The sequence below is a fragment of the Chiloscyllium plagiosum genome, chromosome 43, assembly GCF_004010195.1.
Source record: "Chiloscyllium plagiosum isolate BGI_BamShark_2017 chromosome 43, ASM401019v2, whole genome shotgun sequence".
Lineage (NCBI taxonomy): Eukaryota > Metazoa > Chordata > Chondrichthyes > Orectolobiformes > Hemiscylliidae > Chiloscyllium > Chiloscyllium plagiosum.
This window is the reverse complement of record NC_057752.1, coordinates 14,423,119-14,441,440: the sequence shown is the minus strand read 5'-3', so window position 1 is coordinate 14,441,440 and position 18,322 is coordinate 14,423,119. Positions and strand designations below refer to the sequence as shown.

Genomic DNA, 18,322 nt, shown 5'->3' with positions numbered 1-18,322 from the left:
GAGTGGTTAAGTGGAGACACAGCCCACCACACTCAACAATGTGAACAATACCCTGGACATAAAAAGCAGGACAAATCCAACCCGGCCAATTACCGCCCCATCAGTCTCCTCTCGATCATCAGGAAAGTGATGGAAGGTGTCACCAACAGGGCTATCAAGCAGCACCTGCTCAGCAATACCCTGCTCAGTGACGCCCAGTTTGGGTTCCACCAGGGTCACTCAGCTCCTGACCTCATTACAGCCTTGGTTCAAACATGGACAAAAGAGCTGAACTCAAGAGGGGAGGGGAGAGGGACAGCCCTTGACATCAAGGCAGCATTCGGCCAAGTGTGGCATCAAGGAGCCCTGGCAAACCTGGAATCAATGGGTATCAGGGGGCAAACTCTCCGCCGTGTTCAAATGCAACAAGATCTGGATAATATCCCGGATTGGGCTGACAAGTGGCAGGTAACATTTATGCCACACAAATACCAGACTATGACCACCTGCTACCTCATAGCACCAGGGTCCCCGGTTCGATTCCAGCCTTGGGTGACTGTCTGTGTGGAGTTTGCACATTCTCCCCGTGTCTGCGTGGGTTTCCTCCGGATGCTCCGGGTTTCCTTCCACAGTCCGAAGATGTGCAGGTCAGGTGAATTGGCCATGCTAAATTACCCATAGGGAATGGGTCTGGGTGGGTTACACTTCAAAGGGTCAGTGTGGACTCGTTGGGCCAAATGGCCTGTTTCCACACTGTCGGGAATCTATGACACTGTGGGTCTACCTACAGCACACAGACTGCAGCGGTTCAAGAAGGCAGCTCACCCCCACCTTCTCAAGGGGCAACTAGGGGTGGGCAATAAATGCTGGGCCAAGGCAGCGACGCCCATTTTCCGTAAAGAAATAAAATAAGCCGCTGATCTCCAAGACTGAAATGATGCTGCAAGCAGTGTTGCTGATTTGTGATCAGGCTCGATTTAATTGAGTTGTTACCTGTTGGATAACTCAAAATGCAAAGTTTGGAATTGCAATAAAATCCTTTGCCAGAACAGAAATCCCCGTCAATCATTTTCCCAAACAGACAAGCGTCACCTCAGTCGAACGTGCCATCGAACATTGTCAATGATGTTGGTTCTTGTGTCAACGCCCTGTGCTCCTTTACTAAGTGAAAGCGATGCGCCCTAAACAAAACTAAGAGCCAACAAATTGAAGTGCTTGTGACTCCCTCAGTGTAACAATTGTGCTGAAGAGACTCCCAGCAAAACTGGTCAAGGATGAGTTGACTCTTTTGAAAGGGGCCGGATACACAGCTGGTGGGATATGTTATTTCCAGCCTGGACTGAGTTGATCAAACTCTGTAGGACGTAAGGATTCCTAGTTGACGTGACCAGTTTTTTTCTGTTTTAATGTAATACGTCTGTTAGCTCTCATACCAATGAGACGTGGGTCAAGTGGTACTGAATAATTCAATGTTTTTTAAAATTCTGACATCGGAATGACATGCTATGTACATTACATTCACAGGCACTTTCTGCGCTTAAGCTGGGCAGTGCAGTGCTACTGTAGCATGACATGTCAGTGTGTCTAAGTGGACAGAGCTCAAGAAGATGGAGACTGAGAGCTTCCTATCACTTGGTCACCTGCCTTGATACAGCGATAAGCACGTACCTTTTAGTGTCTGTTGGTATCTGCAGTGAGACAGATCGCCACACCAGGATGGTCCAAATGGATCAGTCTTCCAGAAAATTGGTCACTCTTCAGGATCAGGGAATGGTTTCTGTCAAACGCTACCTTGGGAGGTCGAAAGGCTGGGTAGAGTCCACGATAAGATGCAGTGCATGTGGATTAGCACGTAGAACAGTACAACACAGTTGTACGATGTTGTGCCGAGCATTTATCGTAATCTAAGATCAATCTAACCTACACACCCCTCAATTTACTGCCATCTATGTGCTTGTCCAGCAGTCGCTTAAATGTCCCGAATATCTCTGACTCTACTACCACCGCTGGCAGTGCATTCCACACACCCGCCACTCTCTGTGTAAAGAACCGACCTCTGACGTCTCACCTATTCCTTCCTCCAGTCACTTTAAAATTATGACCCCTTGCAACAGCCATTTCTACCCTGGGGAAAAGTCTGGCTATCTCTGCCTCTCATTACCTTGTACACCTCGATCAAGTCACCTCTCTTCCTTCTTCTCTTCAGTGTGAAAAGCCCCAGCTCACTCAACCTCTCTTCATAAGACATGCCCTCCAGTCCAGGCAATATCCTGGTAAATCTCCTCTGCACCTTCTCTAAAGCATCTACATCCTTCCTATAATGAGGCAACTCGAACTAAATACAATATTCCAAGTGTGGTCTAACCAGAGTTTTATAGAGCTGCAGCAAAACCTCACGGCTCATAAACTCGATCCCCCTGTTAGTGAAAACCAAAACACCATATGCCTTCTTAACAACCCTGTCAACCTGGGTGGCAACTTTGAGGGATCTATAGATGTGGACCCCAAGATCTCTCTGTTCCCCCACACTGCCAAGAATCCTGTCTTTAACCCTGTAATCTGCATTCAAATTGAACCTTCCAAACTGATTCACTTTACATTTATCGCATGAATCACTTCGGCTTGCACAAAAGGATCCCACTGGCAATTCAATAGTGATCGTGAACGGGTAAGATTGTGCAAAATAAAACAAAAACAACTGAGACTTGCATTTAGAAAGTACTTTTCATAACCACAGACAACTCAAAGTGTGGTCAGTTAGCACATAGCAGGCTCCCACCGGCGCCAATGTGATAAAGGCTCTTGTGATGTTCGTTGAGGGAGAAATATTGATGAGGTTGCCTCAGGGACAGAGCTCCAGCACTCATCGATGGCTCCATGGCCATGGTTTCCATTGCTCCTGCCTGGCACAGCAGACGGGACCTCAATTTATTGCCTTGTCCAGAAGTGGGTGTCTCCAGTGGTGTATCACTCCATTGGTACTACACTGGATGCCAGTCTATATCCTTCTGCCAGTGTCTCAGTGTGGGAGTTGAAGCCAAGACGAGAGTGATACCCACTGAGCTACACTGGTCACGCCAATCTCCGATAATCCGGAACAGTGCAGAGATCGGTCGCCTTCCACCATTTTGAAAGCGCCAATTGACTGGCTGTTGTGCTTGTTAAACGGGATAAAAGGCAATGGGGATCAGGAGGGGCAAGTGGAGTTGAGACCAGGATAGGATCGGAGGGCTGAAATGTCCTACTCCCGCTCCGAATTCCTATGTTCCTTAAAGAGCTGAGATTCTGCACTGGTTCTTTTTAAAGCTGTCACGTCCAATTCCCGGCCTTCAGACAATTTGAGAGTCATGCCAGAGGTGAGTGGGCAGCACAAAGGCGCAAAGAAATGGAGCCATGGCTCTATATGGCATCAGCTGGTGAAGATGGCAGCGTTTGACCACATTTTCTTCATCGTTTCGAGTCTGACGCTGGAAGCATGGCCAGGTTGTGAGGACAGGGGGCTGTTAAATTCAAGGCTGTGAGCAAGTCCCTTTGCTGTGCTGTACCGCAACCCTCCCCCTGCCGAACAGCTTCCAATCCTGCCCCCTGTCTCACTGCTCAGATAGCACTGCAGATTGCATGCCTCTCCCTTTGGGTCAGCTGTACCTGTTGGACATCTTTCTTGTTGAGAGTTTGTCAGTTACCACAGGTCAGAACCCTCCCCCCAGCATCATTCAGGGGCACTAGTACTGTCACCCCTCACTGGGGCAGCACACTGAAAATCAAGCTCCACTATTCAGGGAATCATCACAAAACTTCCAGGGTTTTAAAAGTACACTGGATTCCCTAATTTTCTTGTCTTTTTGATGCAGGCTGACAGAAAGCGTTGGCCAGATTCCTGTACATAATATGATTTACTATTTATTACAAGTTCTCTACTTATTACAGCCCCTTTATAGACTCCAACTTTGCATGCACACATATGCATACATGCACATAAACAGACAGACACAGTCTCACACACAAATACCTGCATGTGCACACAGCCTCACACACACACACTCACATATACACACACATGCACACACAATCTCACAGTCTCAGACACACTCATACACATGCAGACACATTAACAGTCTCTCACACATGTACATAGTCTCACACATGCTCATACACACACATTCTCATACACTCTCACACACAGTGTCGCATACATACCTATGCCCACGTGCACACACCCTCACACACAGAGACACACAGTCTCTCTCACACACACGCGTACACATACATTCACACACAGTCTCACACACTGAGTCTCTCTCTCACGCACATACACAGATGCACACAGTCTCTCTCTCTCACACACACATGCGTGCGCGTACATACACACACAACTGCACACACAGTCTCTGTCACATAAGGGGAAAAACATAGATGTTATGGGGGATGGGACCAACTGGGAATGCAGTTCAGTGGTTCTTGTTCACAGGGGTTGCTGAGACCATTCTTATGATTCTTGGGCTGATCAGAATGCTGCTTGGTCTTCCTTCTCCAGATGCTGCCACTGATTTGCAAGAGGCACAGGGTGGCTGGCTCATCCTTATTATAAACGTTATCTGTTTTATTAAAAATCACAGCAACTACTGGAGGGAAAAAACAAAGAGTTTTCTTCGGGCTTAAAGTGGCTTTTACTGCAGAGAACAGTGAGACCTGCTCAACTGGTAGGGATGTGAAGGCTTCCCTTTGTCTGTAGTCCTAAGCTGTTCCCCAACCTGCGAACCAATCACGCAGTTGTTGTCAGGCAGAAAGTCCTTGTCATCGATAGCTGGTCATGAGTCCACAGACTAATCAGCTCCTTGTTGCTGGCTGATTCTCTATTTGTACACCCCCTTGGCTCCAGCACATCTGCAAATTACACTTCCATTGGAACATGCTGTGTAAACCATGTTTACAACAAGTGTCCAATTTTGCAAGCACCGCGGCGACCCTTCGTTTGGAAAGAAGTTCTGTCCTCATTTCAGTCTGCAATTAAAAAGAAAGCAGTCTGTCGGGATTCTGTGTTCCTTCTGGTTGTATCTGCATAATTCCGTATTATTCAGGCCTTCAGACCCAGCTCTAATTCACAATCTTTCAACTCTTTACAGCTGCCATTTGCATTGATCCCGGTATTGACGTTTACCAGCATGGGCTCAGTCATGCACGACTTCGCTAATGGGCTGTAAGTAATTCAAATCCAACTCCCCCCAACTCTTTCCAGCCTCATTTTTCCCCTGGAGCGTTGGAGGCTGAGGGATGACCTTATAGAGCTTTATAAAATCCTGAGGGGCCTGGATAGGGTCAGTAGCCAATATCGTCTGCTGTGGTGGTGGGCCAATGGGATTCAAACCTGGGTCCCCAGAACATTAGCTGGGTCTCTGGATTAACACCACAGCGATAATACCACAAGGCCATTACTCCTCCTGGGCTGTAGACCAGACATGCGTAATGGGACAGGGTGAGAGCATAGACATAACAGTTCAAATTCTTAAGGGGGACCTCCATTTTCCATTCGCTCTATTTCGGAAAGGTTTTCTAGCCGAAGCAACTCGGAAACCTGCCGGTGATCAAACACAAGTGATGGAGAAAGATTTAAAAGGGAACTAAGGGGCACCTTTTTCACACAGAGGGTGGTATGTGTATGGAATGAGCTGCCAGAGGAAGTGGTGGAGGCTGGTACAAATATAACATTTAAAAGGATGGGTATATGAATAGGAAGGGTTTGGAGGGATATGGGCCAAAAAGGGGAGGTGATGGCCTAGTGGTATTATCACTGGACTGTTAACCTGGAGACCCAGGTAATGTTCTGGGGACCAGGGTTCAAATCACGTCATGACAGATGGTGGAATTTGAATTCAATAAAAGCCTGCAGTGAAGAGTCTAATGGTGACCATTAATCCATTGTCGATTGTTGGAGAAACCTGTCTGGGTTCACTAATGTCCTTCAGGGAAGGAAATCTGCCATCCTTGCTGGTCTGGCCTAGCCAGCGACATTCTCATCCAATGAGTGAATTAACAAAAAAGGCACTGGATTAATTTCGGACATCTGGTCGGCATGGGCAGGTTGAACCAAAGGGTGTGTATGACTCCAAAGGCTTTACTGGGGACATACTGAAAGATCGCCACTTGACTCCACAGCGAAGTGTAAGAGGTGGTTGTGGAGGAGGGAGAGAAGGGATTGCTAGTGGACAGAGCAAGTAACGAAGGGGAGAAGTTGCAGATTAGCAGGATCAAAACTGAGCTCAGTCCCGACATTCCCCAGTGCCAGAGAGGAACAGCGAGCAGAATATATTCAGTGCCCATGAGCAGTAGGCAGGGCTTAGAAGTAACAGGGAGATTGGCAAAAATGGGCTATTTCTATCTCCAATCTTAGACACTGCAATGTGCGTGTGTGGGTGGGATGGAATGACAGTTTATTTACCTCATGGTGAGGGGAGAGGTTGAGAACGTGAGTGTTTCCATGGTAACCTGAGCAGTGCAGGAATCGAACCCATGCTGTTGGTATCTCTTTATATTACAAACCAGCCAACCCAGTATGTGTCATTCAGGAGTTTGAGTGTTTTCCACTTCAGAGATTTTCAAATCTTCAGTAATCTAGCACGTCTCCGTTGACATACTTGCAAACAATGGGGGTCTGGAAGGGTTAGAGGCCCTCACCCTGAGCATCTTCTGATCGGCCATTTTAGAGACCAGAATCAAAAATGGCTGCCATTTTGAGTCTTTCAGTCTGCTGCTGAAGTTGCTGACCCTTCAGAAACACTTTGTTTTCTGAGCGGGGAAACCCCTTCATTTCTGCAGTGTATTTGTACGCGCAAAAGAACAAAAATGGAAGGTGTAGCATTGCACAAACTGCGCAGAACTCTCGAGGCTGAATGTGGAATGTAGGAGGTTACACTGAGAGGGAATCTACCCTCGACACTGCTCAACACTCTTGCGTCATCAACTTGTTTGCATGGCACATTTTGCGTCAATGCCGAGGATTTTCGTTGCACCCTTGAAAGTTCACCCACCTACAGGCCACTCTGCTTGCGCTGCCACAGGGAGCAGGTGAAATGGTGGCACCACCTGGCCATGCCAACTGGGAGGCTTGCCAGGCCGTCGGTTTGTTTCTCAAATGTACGCCAGGTGGACAGCCGGATGCCAGTCCAGATTCAGTGCTTGACAGTCACGCAATAACCTACCGGGCAATGTCACGCCCTCTCCCCCCACCCCAACACACAAAGACGTCACCTGATGAGATGCTATGTCCAAACCCTTAATTGAAGGCCTAGGGTGAAATGATGCGTGGGGCTATCGGAAAAAGGCTGGAGATTAGCGCTAGGGGATAGAATCAACATGGATACGACGGCGTGAATATCCTCCCACTGCACTGTGATCGTTCAAAGCGCTTGCATGGCTAACACTCTCTCAACTGTTTTCTTGTTCCCACAGAGTGTGGAAGATCATCGGGGGATTTATCATTCTGATCATCTGCTGCATTAACATATATTTTGTGATCGATTATGTGAGGAGTCTGCATGCGATGGCATTCTACATTGTGGTTGCAGTCATAGCAGTTGCCTACCTGTCTTTTATAAGTTACTTGGTAAGTTCTTCATTATTTCTTCTTTGAAGTGTCACCAGTTCACACATCAGCAGCATATTGTTGGCAATTAGAATGGATTGCACGTTTCCAAAATCGTGTCAATTGATCATTTTAATGGAAGGAATGTTTCGAATGAGAATGAGGTTTTATTGTCAAGTGTACTCAAGGGATACAGGAGGACAGTGAAAAGTTCACAATGTGGCCATTCCAGGCGCCATCTTAGATACAAAGGAACCTCGGCACAAGATCTTCAGTGTAAAGAAAAGTAAAGAAGTAAAGTTAAGCGTTCAACATTGCAGTCTTTATTAAATGTGTTTGGGAATGGGTTTCAAAGAGGCAGGACAGCTGTGCAGCGGATTAAACAATGGGAGGTGGGTCCTGAGAAACGGAGCAACTGTCTTTGAGTTTGAGACTCCGACCAGAGCCTCACTTGGTTGTTCTCCAGGGTTCAGTGCCACATCAATCCAAAGTGATCCTGAGGAAGGGGAACTGATCCCAGCCGGGGCTGCGGAAGGAGAGGGATCAATCGGTTGTGTCTCCTTTTCTCCCTCCACATTCCCACAATGCCAGCTCAGAGTGCTCTCCCCCCAGTTCATTCTTTATCCACCTCCACGTAACCAGTGAATCACCCACAATGGCTTCTCTTCCTGCTCCCGTTCTCTCGGATAATCCCTCAAGGATCAATCCTTGTTCCCCTCCTATTTCTCATCTCCGTGCTGCCCTCATTGACGCCATCTGAAGACACACTGACACTGACCCACCCCCAGCTCTACCGCACCATCGCCTCCCTCTCTCTCCCTCTTTCCTTCTCTCCCTCCATTGGTGCTGCGTTCCCAGACTGCCGATCCAACATCCCATCCTGGCTGAGCAGGAATTCAGGGATCGATATCGGATGGACTGATGCCATTGTTTACATTCCCTGCTCCAAACTCGTGCAGGAATCACTAAAAGCGAGCATCCAAGTCCAGCGGGGAATAGGGAAGGCAAATGGAAGGTTCAGGTTTTGTGCTGTTAAAAATCACAAGTTGGACTCTAACCTGGTGGTGTGTGATTTTTAACTTTGCCCACCCCAGTCCAACACCGGCACCTCCACACCAGGTTTTACACAGCAGTTTGTTTTGTATGTCACATTAAAGAGGCAGGTCTCACTCTCTTCTGATGGTGTGTAAAACTGGAGCTGCTTCTCCTGAGATACACAGGAGCCTGGGACTGCTTCACTTTGTTGAAAAGTGCGCTTTTCCAGCACCACATTTTTCGACTCTGATCTCCAGCATCTGCAGTCCTCCCTTTCTCTCAATGCTTTACTTTGTTCACCAGCTCAGCTGCCTGGATGGCTGGTTTGCTATTGTTAATGGACCAGACCGAACTCCCTCAAAATATATTCAAAAGATTGTCTTGTCCCTAACCTTTTCTCATTTTAAAGGTAAGTTGCAATTTGATTGGTCAAGCTCCTCGTTAAGCAAAACACACTTTATTTTCACACCACAGATGAAATATAGACAAAATAAAAGAATTAGTTTAACAGTAACTGTCAACGCTTAACAAAATAATCGATATATTAACTACTAAATAACTGTTCCAGTACAGTAACATCCCTGAAACACACCTTTGGCAAAGGCAAAGGTCATAAAATCGATGGCCTCACAAGCAATTCTCCAAGCAGGGAAAACTCCAGCCTTTAGCTGTAACAGAGGGAAAGAGAGAGAGAGACAGCTTGCACAGCCATCTTCAAATGCCCAACAACTGAACACTAAACTAAAACTCAGTTCTATTGGAGCCTGACTCCACCCAGTCAGGCTGCTTCTATTGTTCCAACTTTAAAAAGAAACCCAAGGCCTCACAAGCTGTTTATTTTATTGGATCCAAATAGAGAGCTCTGGACCTCTGTCTCAAAAGCTCTCTTCAAAAAAAAGGACTAATTATGCCTCTTAAAGCCATTGCACTATGCAGGGTGATGCTAGCAGTGTAGATTCAATTAGGATCAAGGGTATAGGAGATAAAGCAGGAGCAGGGAACTGAGTTGGATGAGCAGCTATGATCCGGTTAAATGGGCAGACCAGGCTCAAGTGACCAATTCTTGCTTATGATTCTGTGGCACCACTCGTGTCTGTCTCTGATGAGAGTACAATCTCATGGTTCTCTGAAAGCATGATTTGATTTGATTTGTTATTGTCACGTGTACAAAGATATTATTTTGTGTGGTATCCAGACAAATCATCCCTTACATAAGTACATCAGGGTAATAGAACAGAATGCAGAATATAGTGTTACAGCTACAGAGAAGGTGCAGAGAAAGGTCAGTTCTAGTATACGAGAGGTCCGTTCATAAGTCTGATAACAACAGGGAAGAAGCTGCTCCTGAATCTGTTGGTAGGTGCTCTCAAATCTTTTGTCTCTTCTGCCTGATGGAAGAGATTGGAAGAGAGTGTACCCAGGGTGGGAGGGGTCTTTGATGATGTTGGCTGCCTTCCTGAGGCAGTGGGAAGTGTAGACGGAGTCAATGGATGGAAGGTTGGGTTGTGTGAGGGACTGGGCTGTGTTCACAACTCTCTGTAGTTTGTTACAGTCCTGGGCAGAGCAGTTACCATACCAAGGCATGATGCACCCAGAGAGGATGCTTTCCGTGGTGCATCTGTAACAATTGGTCAGAGTCATTATGGACATGCCTTCTTCGCCTCCTGAAGAAGTAGAGGTGCTGGTGTGCTTTCTTCACCGTCATGTCAATGTAGAAAGACCAGAATAGACCGTTGGTGATAGTTATTCCTAGGAACTCAGCACCATGGTGGGCTTTATTTTCCCCTTTTACAGTCTGCGACTAAACCCCGCATGCCTCTTGTTTTTGACTGTGTTTCTAGGTGTGGTTTTGTTTGGTTGCGATGGGTGTCCAGACCTTAGCCTGTGGACGTACGGTGAGCGTGAGCAGGGTGATGATCTTGGAAGATCAGAAGCAGACATTCCGTCGGACAGGATCACAGCGCTCGGCAGACACTAGTACCTTCCAGTGAAGACTGTATCTGCGGGAGTCACGGGAAGTGTTTATTTTGCTGACAGAGCATTTCTCAAATGGGAACAAGTCCACGGATTTACTGTAAATAAATGATTGTCACGAATCATGATCAGGAGTTGTATTGGTGCCCGATTCAGGAGACGATGATGATGCAATTGATTTTAATGACAAGTAAACATCTTAATTTCCACTTGACTTCCATCTGACCACTGCAAACTGAAGATACGGTCCCAGGATCTGGAGGTGAAACCAATGCCCGCTCTGTTACGATGCCAATAATGCCAGTGGGCAGTGCCGGTGACATTGAATTTCCGAGGTGTTTCTCTGGGCTCAGCTGTGTTAGTGGGGGCTAACTTGCTTCCAGGTAGGCCCACGTTGGATGATTGTTAAAATAATATTTATTGAATTGACACCCTTCACAGCAGAGTGTGAAGCAGAGGGCATTCTAGGAGATACAAGGTGCCTTGCCTGTGGTAGGGAGTCCCCTGACTGTCAGGCTGAGAAACCCTGGACCACGTCAATGCCAGTGAGTTTAGCGGTGTCACTCAGAGTGGTTTCAGGTTCCAGCTCCCAGACCAAAAGCGCCACAGCCTGGCTGCGAGCCTTCTCTGTCTGATGTGAATGCTGAACCAGTTTTTACCAGAGAAAGAAAGATTTCTTAAGGTGGGAAACGATGTGAGATGGGAGGAGGCAAGACAGAGAGAGAGAGAGACAGGAGGAATCAAGAGAGAGGTGGAGGGAGCAAGAGAGAGAGAAAGGAGGAGAAAAGAGAGAGGAGGCGGCAAGAAGGAAGCAAGACAAGGCAAGAGGGAGAGGTAGAACGAGGGTGACATGATCACTGTGCCATGAGAGCCCTTGCTACTCCAGGGCATTGTGGCCATGCCACTGATGCCCCTTTGGTGGTTCTGGAGGCCCTGTTAGTGCCCGCCTGTTTGTCTCACCCAGTTTATGCACTCCCTTCGCTGGGTGATCGTTGGTGCATCAAGGGAGGAGGGAGGTGAGTGCCTGTGGATTGTCACGTGGTATAATTCTGTCAATGTTTGCCGTTGTATTTTGAAATGATCCCGAATTATTGTAAGCTGTAGATTCTCAAAAATAAATAAATGAATTTGAACAGAAGTGCAGCTGTCTGTTTTCCTTCCTCAACCCTATGTCTTTCCTCAATATGCTGGCATTGCTGGCTGGCACAGTTCCACATGCCCCCCAGGGTCACTTCAACACTCTCCCCAAATTCCCACTTCCCTGTAACTTCTGACTCCTCAGAACCAGCCTCCCCAACACTGACAGCCCAGCCCCTGTATCTGACAAACCACCACCTATTGTCATCACAGGTCACTGCAGCTTCAAACCTCCCTGTCTCTGGCAACTTCAATGCTCCTTTGAGCCATGTTCTGTTCACCGTTGCCTCAGGACCATTCCCCATCTGTGTGAGGCAACAGGATATACAGTCATACAGCACGGAAACAGACCCTTTGGCCCAACCAGTCCATGCTGACCCTCATCCCAATCTAAACTATCCCAATCCCACCTGCCTACTCCTAGCTAATATCCTTCCAAACTTTTCTTATTCATGAACATATCCAAATGTCTTTTAAATGTTGTAACTGTATCCGCGTCCACCACTTCCTCAGGAAGTTCATTCCACACACGACCCACTGTCTGTATAAAACAGTTACCTCTCATGTCTTTTTAAAATCTTTCTTCTCTCACCTTAAAAATGTGACCCCCAGTCTCGAAATCCCCCACCTGAGGGAAACGACACCTGCCGTTCACCTTATCTATACCTCTCATGATTTTATAAACCTCTCTAAGGTCACCCCTCAACTCCAGTCAAAAAAGTCCCAGCCTATCCATATAACTCAAACCTTCCATTCCTGGCAAATCTCTTCCGAAGCCTCTCCAACTTAATAATATCCTTCCTGTGACAGGGTGACCAGAACTCGACACAATTCTCCAGAAGAGGCCTCACCAATGTCCTGGACAGCCTCAACACAGAATCCCTACAGTGTGGAAACAGGCCCTTCGGCCTAACAAGTCCACACCGACCCTCTGAAGAGTAACCCACCCAGACCCATTCCCCTACATTTAACCCTTAACTAATGCACCTAACCTACACATCGCTGAACACTTTGGGTAATTTAGCATGGTCATTTCACCCCAACCTGCACATCTTTGGACTGTGGGTGGAAACTGACACACAGATATAGGGAGAATGTGCAAACTTCTCACAGGCAGTTGCCCAAGGCTGGAATCAAATCCAGGATCCCTGGCATTGTGAGGCAGCAGTGCTAACCACTGAGCCACTGTGTCCCATGGTATCCCAACTCCTATCCTCAAAGCTCTGAGCAATGAAGGCAAGCATGCTAAACACATTTTTTTAATAAATATTTTTATTAAAACGTTTTCAAACCTTTTACAAAACAACTATACATAAAAAAACTAAAATACCAGAAGATAGAGGTAGTAATATCATATCACAATACTATTAATGATAAACTACCTACTATTCTACCAGAACAAACGTATCTATTTAAACTAAACTACAATCAAATTAAATAAAAATTAAATTAAGCTGAATTCAAATTGACTTAAATTAAATTCTATCACATTATTTTATTTCACTCACCACACTTCCACTAAAGCTCCCACCCCTGGGGGCATCAGTCATAGTACCCGTATTTTTTTCCCCCAGCCTCCCTCTCCCAGGGCCCCACACACGCCCAAACAGATTCCCACAGCTATACTACGGCCCTGATTAAGGTTGCTGATACGTCTGCATCAATATAATTTAGAAAGGGCCGCCACGTCTTGTAAAACTGCTCCGTTTTGTGGTGCACCATCTTTGTGAGGTAGTCTTGGGGAGATGCTCCATCAGCAGCCTGCACCACCCCATAAGACCTGGAGGTTTTTCCTCGCACAGTGGGTAAGAATGTTACACAGTCTCTTCTCGTGTTCCCCCAGAGAGGGCAAATTTGGCAACCCCAGAAGAAGAAATGCCGGATCCACTTTAACTTCAATCCCCAGGATTTCCTTCAGCTCCCTTACTATAGCACTCCAGTATCTCTGGATCTTACAACCTGACAGTAGCAATGTGTAAGAGTGCCTATACTAATGTTACATTGGGGACGCCCTGGAGACTCTCCTCTCTTGAACTTAGCTAGCCTCTCTGTGTAAAATCTTCAGTTGCATGGCCTGCACTTTGTTACATATTGAGATTTTCTTTACTTTTTCCCATATATCTTCCCATGTTTCCATTGAAATATCTTCGCCTAGTTCCCGATTCCAAGTCCCACAGAGTCTCTCCATATCTCCTAAGGTACACCCTTTCTGTAAGTGATACAGAGTACTAACTGAAAGAGCGCCCGTGCACCAGAGCACTCTTTTCTCCACGTCTGACTTATAAAGCTGAGCCAGGAGCATGGTTTTCCTCTGTATATAATCCCTTATCTGAAAGTATCGGAAAAGGTCCTTATTAGACAATCGATATCTCTGACTTAGTTGACTAAATGGCATCAAGATCTCCTCCTCGAATAAATCTCCCAAACAAGAGATTCTCTTATTGTCCCATAGCTTAAAGACGGAGTCCATTGCCCAGGTTTAAATCCTTGGGCCCCTGCCAACGGGGTAAACGGCAAGATCTTAGATCAATTGCCCTCATCTTGCCTCATTATCCTCCAGGCTTTCACCATACTTAAAATGATTGGGATCTTATACTGCTCGGTCACGGATTTCATCTTATCGATGAATAATAGATTAACTAGGGGACATCTCAACTGCAAGGCTTCAACGTCAAGCCAAATCAACTCCAAATCTGCCCCCCCTCCGTACTCAGTCACCCACATATACAACAGGGCACTTATTTGATATCTCTTCAAGTCTGGAAGGTCTACTCCCCACCCCACCCCAACTACCCCTCCTTTAACCTGCAAAAGCTGCAATTCATTAAATTTAATTAGGGGGTGCCTGCGACTCCAAATAAAGGACTCTCGCCAACCATTGAACCTCCGTAACACTCGTCTGGGTAGCAACAACGGGAGCATTCTCATGAGGTACAGCAGGCGAGGAAGAACATTCATTTTAATCAGGGCTATTCAGCCTAACCATGATAACGCTAATCCCTCCCACCGCTGCAAATCCTGCTTTATCCTCTCGAGTAATTGTACACAGTTAGCTTTATACAACTGGTGGAAGGCAGGGGCAATAAACATTCCCAAATACAAAAACCCTTTTGACAACCCTTTTGTGGGCGGCACGGTGGCGCAGTGGTTAGCACTGCTGCCTCGCAGCGCCAGAGACCCGGGTTCAATTCCCGACTCAGGCGACTGACTGTGTGGAGTTTGCACGTTCTCCCCGTGTCTGCATGGGTTTCCTCCGGGTGCTCCGGTTTCCTCCCACAGTCCAAAGATGTGCAGGTTAGGTGAATTGGCCATACTAAATTGCCCGTAGTGTTAGGTAAGGGGTAAATGTAGGGGTATGGGTGGGTTTCGCTTCGGCGGGTCGGTGTGGACTTGTTGGGCCGAAGGGCCTGTTTCCACACTGTAATCTAATCTAAACCATCTAAATAGGAACTACATTCCATCCTTCAGATCAGACACCTCCACAAATCCCCCCCACTGGCATGGCTTCCGATTCTGTGAAGTTGATCCTGTAGCCCAAAAAACTGCCAAATAAATTAATTGTTTGAATCAATCAAGGAACAGACACCTCTGGATTGGCCAAGAGCAAAAGGATGTCATCAGCATATAAGGTTATCTTATACTCCCGTATTCCCCACCCCTGGCCCCTCCTGATACTTTCAGCTAACAGCTCAGTTGCCAAGGTGAATAACAGTGGTTAGAGAGGACACCCCTGTCGACTACCTCTCCCAATATTAAAGTTATCTGACTTAGTGCCATTTGTAATGACTGCTGCCTTAGGATCATTATACAATACCGCCACCCATCTAGCAAAGACTCCCCCCAGACCAAAACACTCTAGGACCCCAAACAGGTACGGTCATTCTACCCAGAAAAACATCTTTTCTGTGTCTAGGGAGACCACCAAACCCGGGATCAATCTATGCTGGCATACCTGCACGATGTTCAGTCCCCTCCTGATATTGTTGGAGGAGCTATGGCCCTTGATAAAACCCATCGGATCTTTTTCAACATAGGGCAACGGCTTTTTCCAACCTCTGGGGCAGCACCTTTGACAGAATTTTAAATCCTACATTCAACAGTGAAATGGGTCTGTACGAAGCACTTTCTTTGGGGTCTTTCCCCTTCTTTAAAATGAGGGCGATATTAGCCTCCCTAAGAGAGGGCAGAAGACAATCCTCCATATATGAATAGCTATACATCCCCAGAGGTGGCTCCACCAACACATTTATGAATTCCTTATAAAACTCACTTGGGAATCCATCTGGCCCCAGTGTTTTGCCACCCTGGAGATGATTTCTTGCTTCCTGCACTTCATGTACCTGTAATAGGCACATTTAACAGGGAGGCCTGTTCCGTGTTTATACTGAGGAGGTCCAGGTTTTCACTGCACTGTCTTCGCCTCCCTCTGACCGGTATAGCTCTGCGAAGTATTCCCTTAATCTAACATTGATCTACCAGACTTCTCCCCAACAGACATAATGGATTGGGAATCATTTTTCTTTTTAGCCAGATAAGATTAGATTACCTACAGTGTGGAAACAGGCCCTTCTGCCCAACCAGTCCACACTGACCCTCCGAAGAGTAACCCACCCAGACCCGTTTCCCTCTGACTAATGCACCCAACACTACGGGCAATTGAGCATGGCCAATTCACCTGACCTGCACATCTTTGGACGGTGGGAGGAAACAGGAGCACCCGGAGGAAACCCACACAGACACAGGGAAAATGTGCAAACTCCACACAGACTGTTGCCCGAGGCGGAAATTGAACCTGGGTCTCTGGCGCTGTGAGGCAGCAGTGCTAACCACTGTGCCACCGTGCCATCCACGATTATAATAATACTTCCTCAGTGATCTGCAGCTGGGTCCCCAGCATCCATTGCTGCTCCTCCCTCTGCCTCCTTCTAGTCGTTGAATATGAAATAATCAGGCCTTTTAAACATGCCTTAGTGGCCTCTCACAGTATTGCCGGATTACTGGCCGTACCCGAGTTGATATCCCAGAAGGCCCTGGATTCTCTTGTGATGTACTCAACAAATTTCCTATCCCTTAACAGGAATGGGTCCATGCGCCAGTGCCGTGCATCCATTCCACCGCCCTTGATTCTAACATCTAAATACACTGATTCATGGTCCAAGATAGCTATATTCCCAATCTTACACACCAATGTTCTGTCCAAACAAACCAACGGCATAAGGAACATATCAATTCATGTGTAGCACTTGTGTAGGTTGGAATAGAAAGTAAACTCTCTTCCGTTAGCGTGGAGATGCCTCCACACATCCACTAATCCCAGCTCCTCACACATGTCCACCAACTGTCCAGGTTGGGCAGTTGTACCTGCCGGGCCCCTTGGCACCCTGTCTACCTCGGGATCTATTAGGTGGTTAAAATCTCCCTCCTATGATCGTGCGGCACACCAAAAGATTTATTAATTTAGTGACTGCATCAATTAGAAATGTAAGAGGGTGCACCAGGGGACAATACACATTCAGGATGCCATACTCTTCTTCATGTATTCAAGCTTTAAGAATGATGAACCGTCCATGTTCATCCTTAATTTGCTCAGTTACCTGGAAAGGGAGGTTCCTTCTTACCAGTAAAGCCACTCCTCTACTCTTGGAGCTAGAGGAGGTGAAGAATACCCTGTCATAACCCCCCGGCTGCAGTTTCAGATGTTCCTTATCAGTTAAATGCATCTCCTGCACCAGGGCAATGTCCACCCTTTCCTTCCTGAGGCTTGACCTTCTTTCTTTTTAATGGGGGAATGGCTCTCTTTTACGTTCCAGATGCACCATCTGAACGAATCACTAGCCATGGTCATCCAGGGCAGCCCACGGTTTCCCAAGAGGAGGAAGCTTATCTGAGGTGCAACAAGCGAAAAAGACATTAACTCTATAAAGTCTAGAAACTACTCCTATAAAAACTACTACAACTAAAAAATTAACCACTGCATTTAACGTAAGCAAACGCCAAAATAAACCCCAATTCACTAGCAATCCTCCCAATCCTTGCTACCATCCTGGCTCCTTCCAGCTGAGCCCGCGCCCTAGTCCCAGACAATGCACAGATAAAAAGAACATGTTATTTGCATTCCTGAGAGTTAACAATGGACTCCCATCCTCCCCCCTCCTCACCTCTTCTCCATACATCTTCACCATAGGTATAGCTAACCCCAATTCAAAAAAAAAGGACAGCAGTCAAAAAAAAACCCCAGACAATGGCCAACCGACCGAAATGAGAAATAAATCAGGCTTTAGACCAAGGCAGTACAAAAGCTGTAAAACCGATACCCACTAAAACGGGAAAGAGGAGAAAAAGAGGGGCAGAGAAAGCAAAGAAAAACTGTACCATTGTCCGTGACAGTGCCCCATTCTCCATCCCCCCACCCCCACTCCCAACCAGAGTCCTTTATTTCAAACAGTTCGCAAAGGCCTTGGCCTATTCTGCGGAATCAGAATTATATACCGTCCCTCCGTGAGCGAAACACAACATGGCCGGGTACCTCAAGGAATATTGAATGTTCAGATCCCTTAATTTTCTCTTCACTTCATCAAATGCCCTTCTCTTCTTAATTAGAGCTCCTGAGAAGTCCTG

At 46.7% G+C, this 18,322-nt stretch overlaps 1 protein-coding gene across 1 annotated transcript in view; it reads left to right on the top strand.

The window, feature by feature from the left end:
- The window catches only part of LOC122543268 (natural resistance-associated macrophage protein 2-like), a 71,539-nt gene extending 59,844 nt beyond the window's left edge, over positions 1-11,695 (top strand). The window contains exons 10-12 of the mRNA XM_043681747.1: positions 5,103-5,176; positions 7,426-7,579; positions 10,435-11,695. Coding sequence (XP_043537682.1) covers positions 5,103-5,176; positions 7,426-7,579; positions 10,435-10,584 — 378 coding nt within the window. The 3' untranslated portion in view covers positions 10,585-11,695. The remainder of the gene's footprint in view (positions 1-5,102; positions 5,177-7,425; positions 7,580-10,434) is intronic.
- Positions 11,696-18,322: the final 6,627 nt, after the last annotated feature.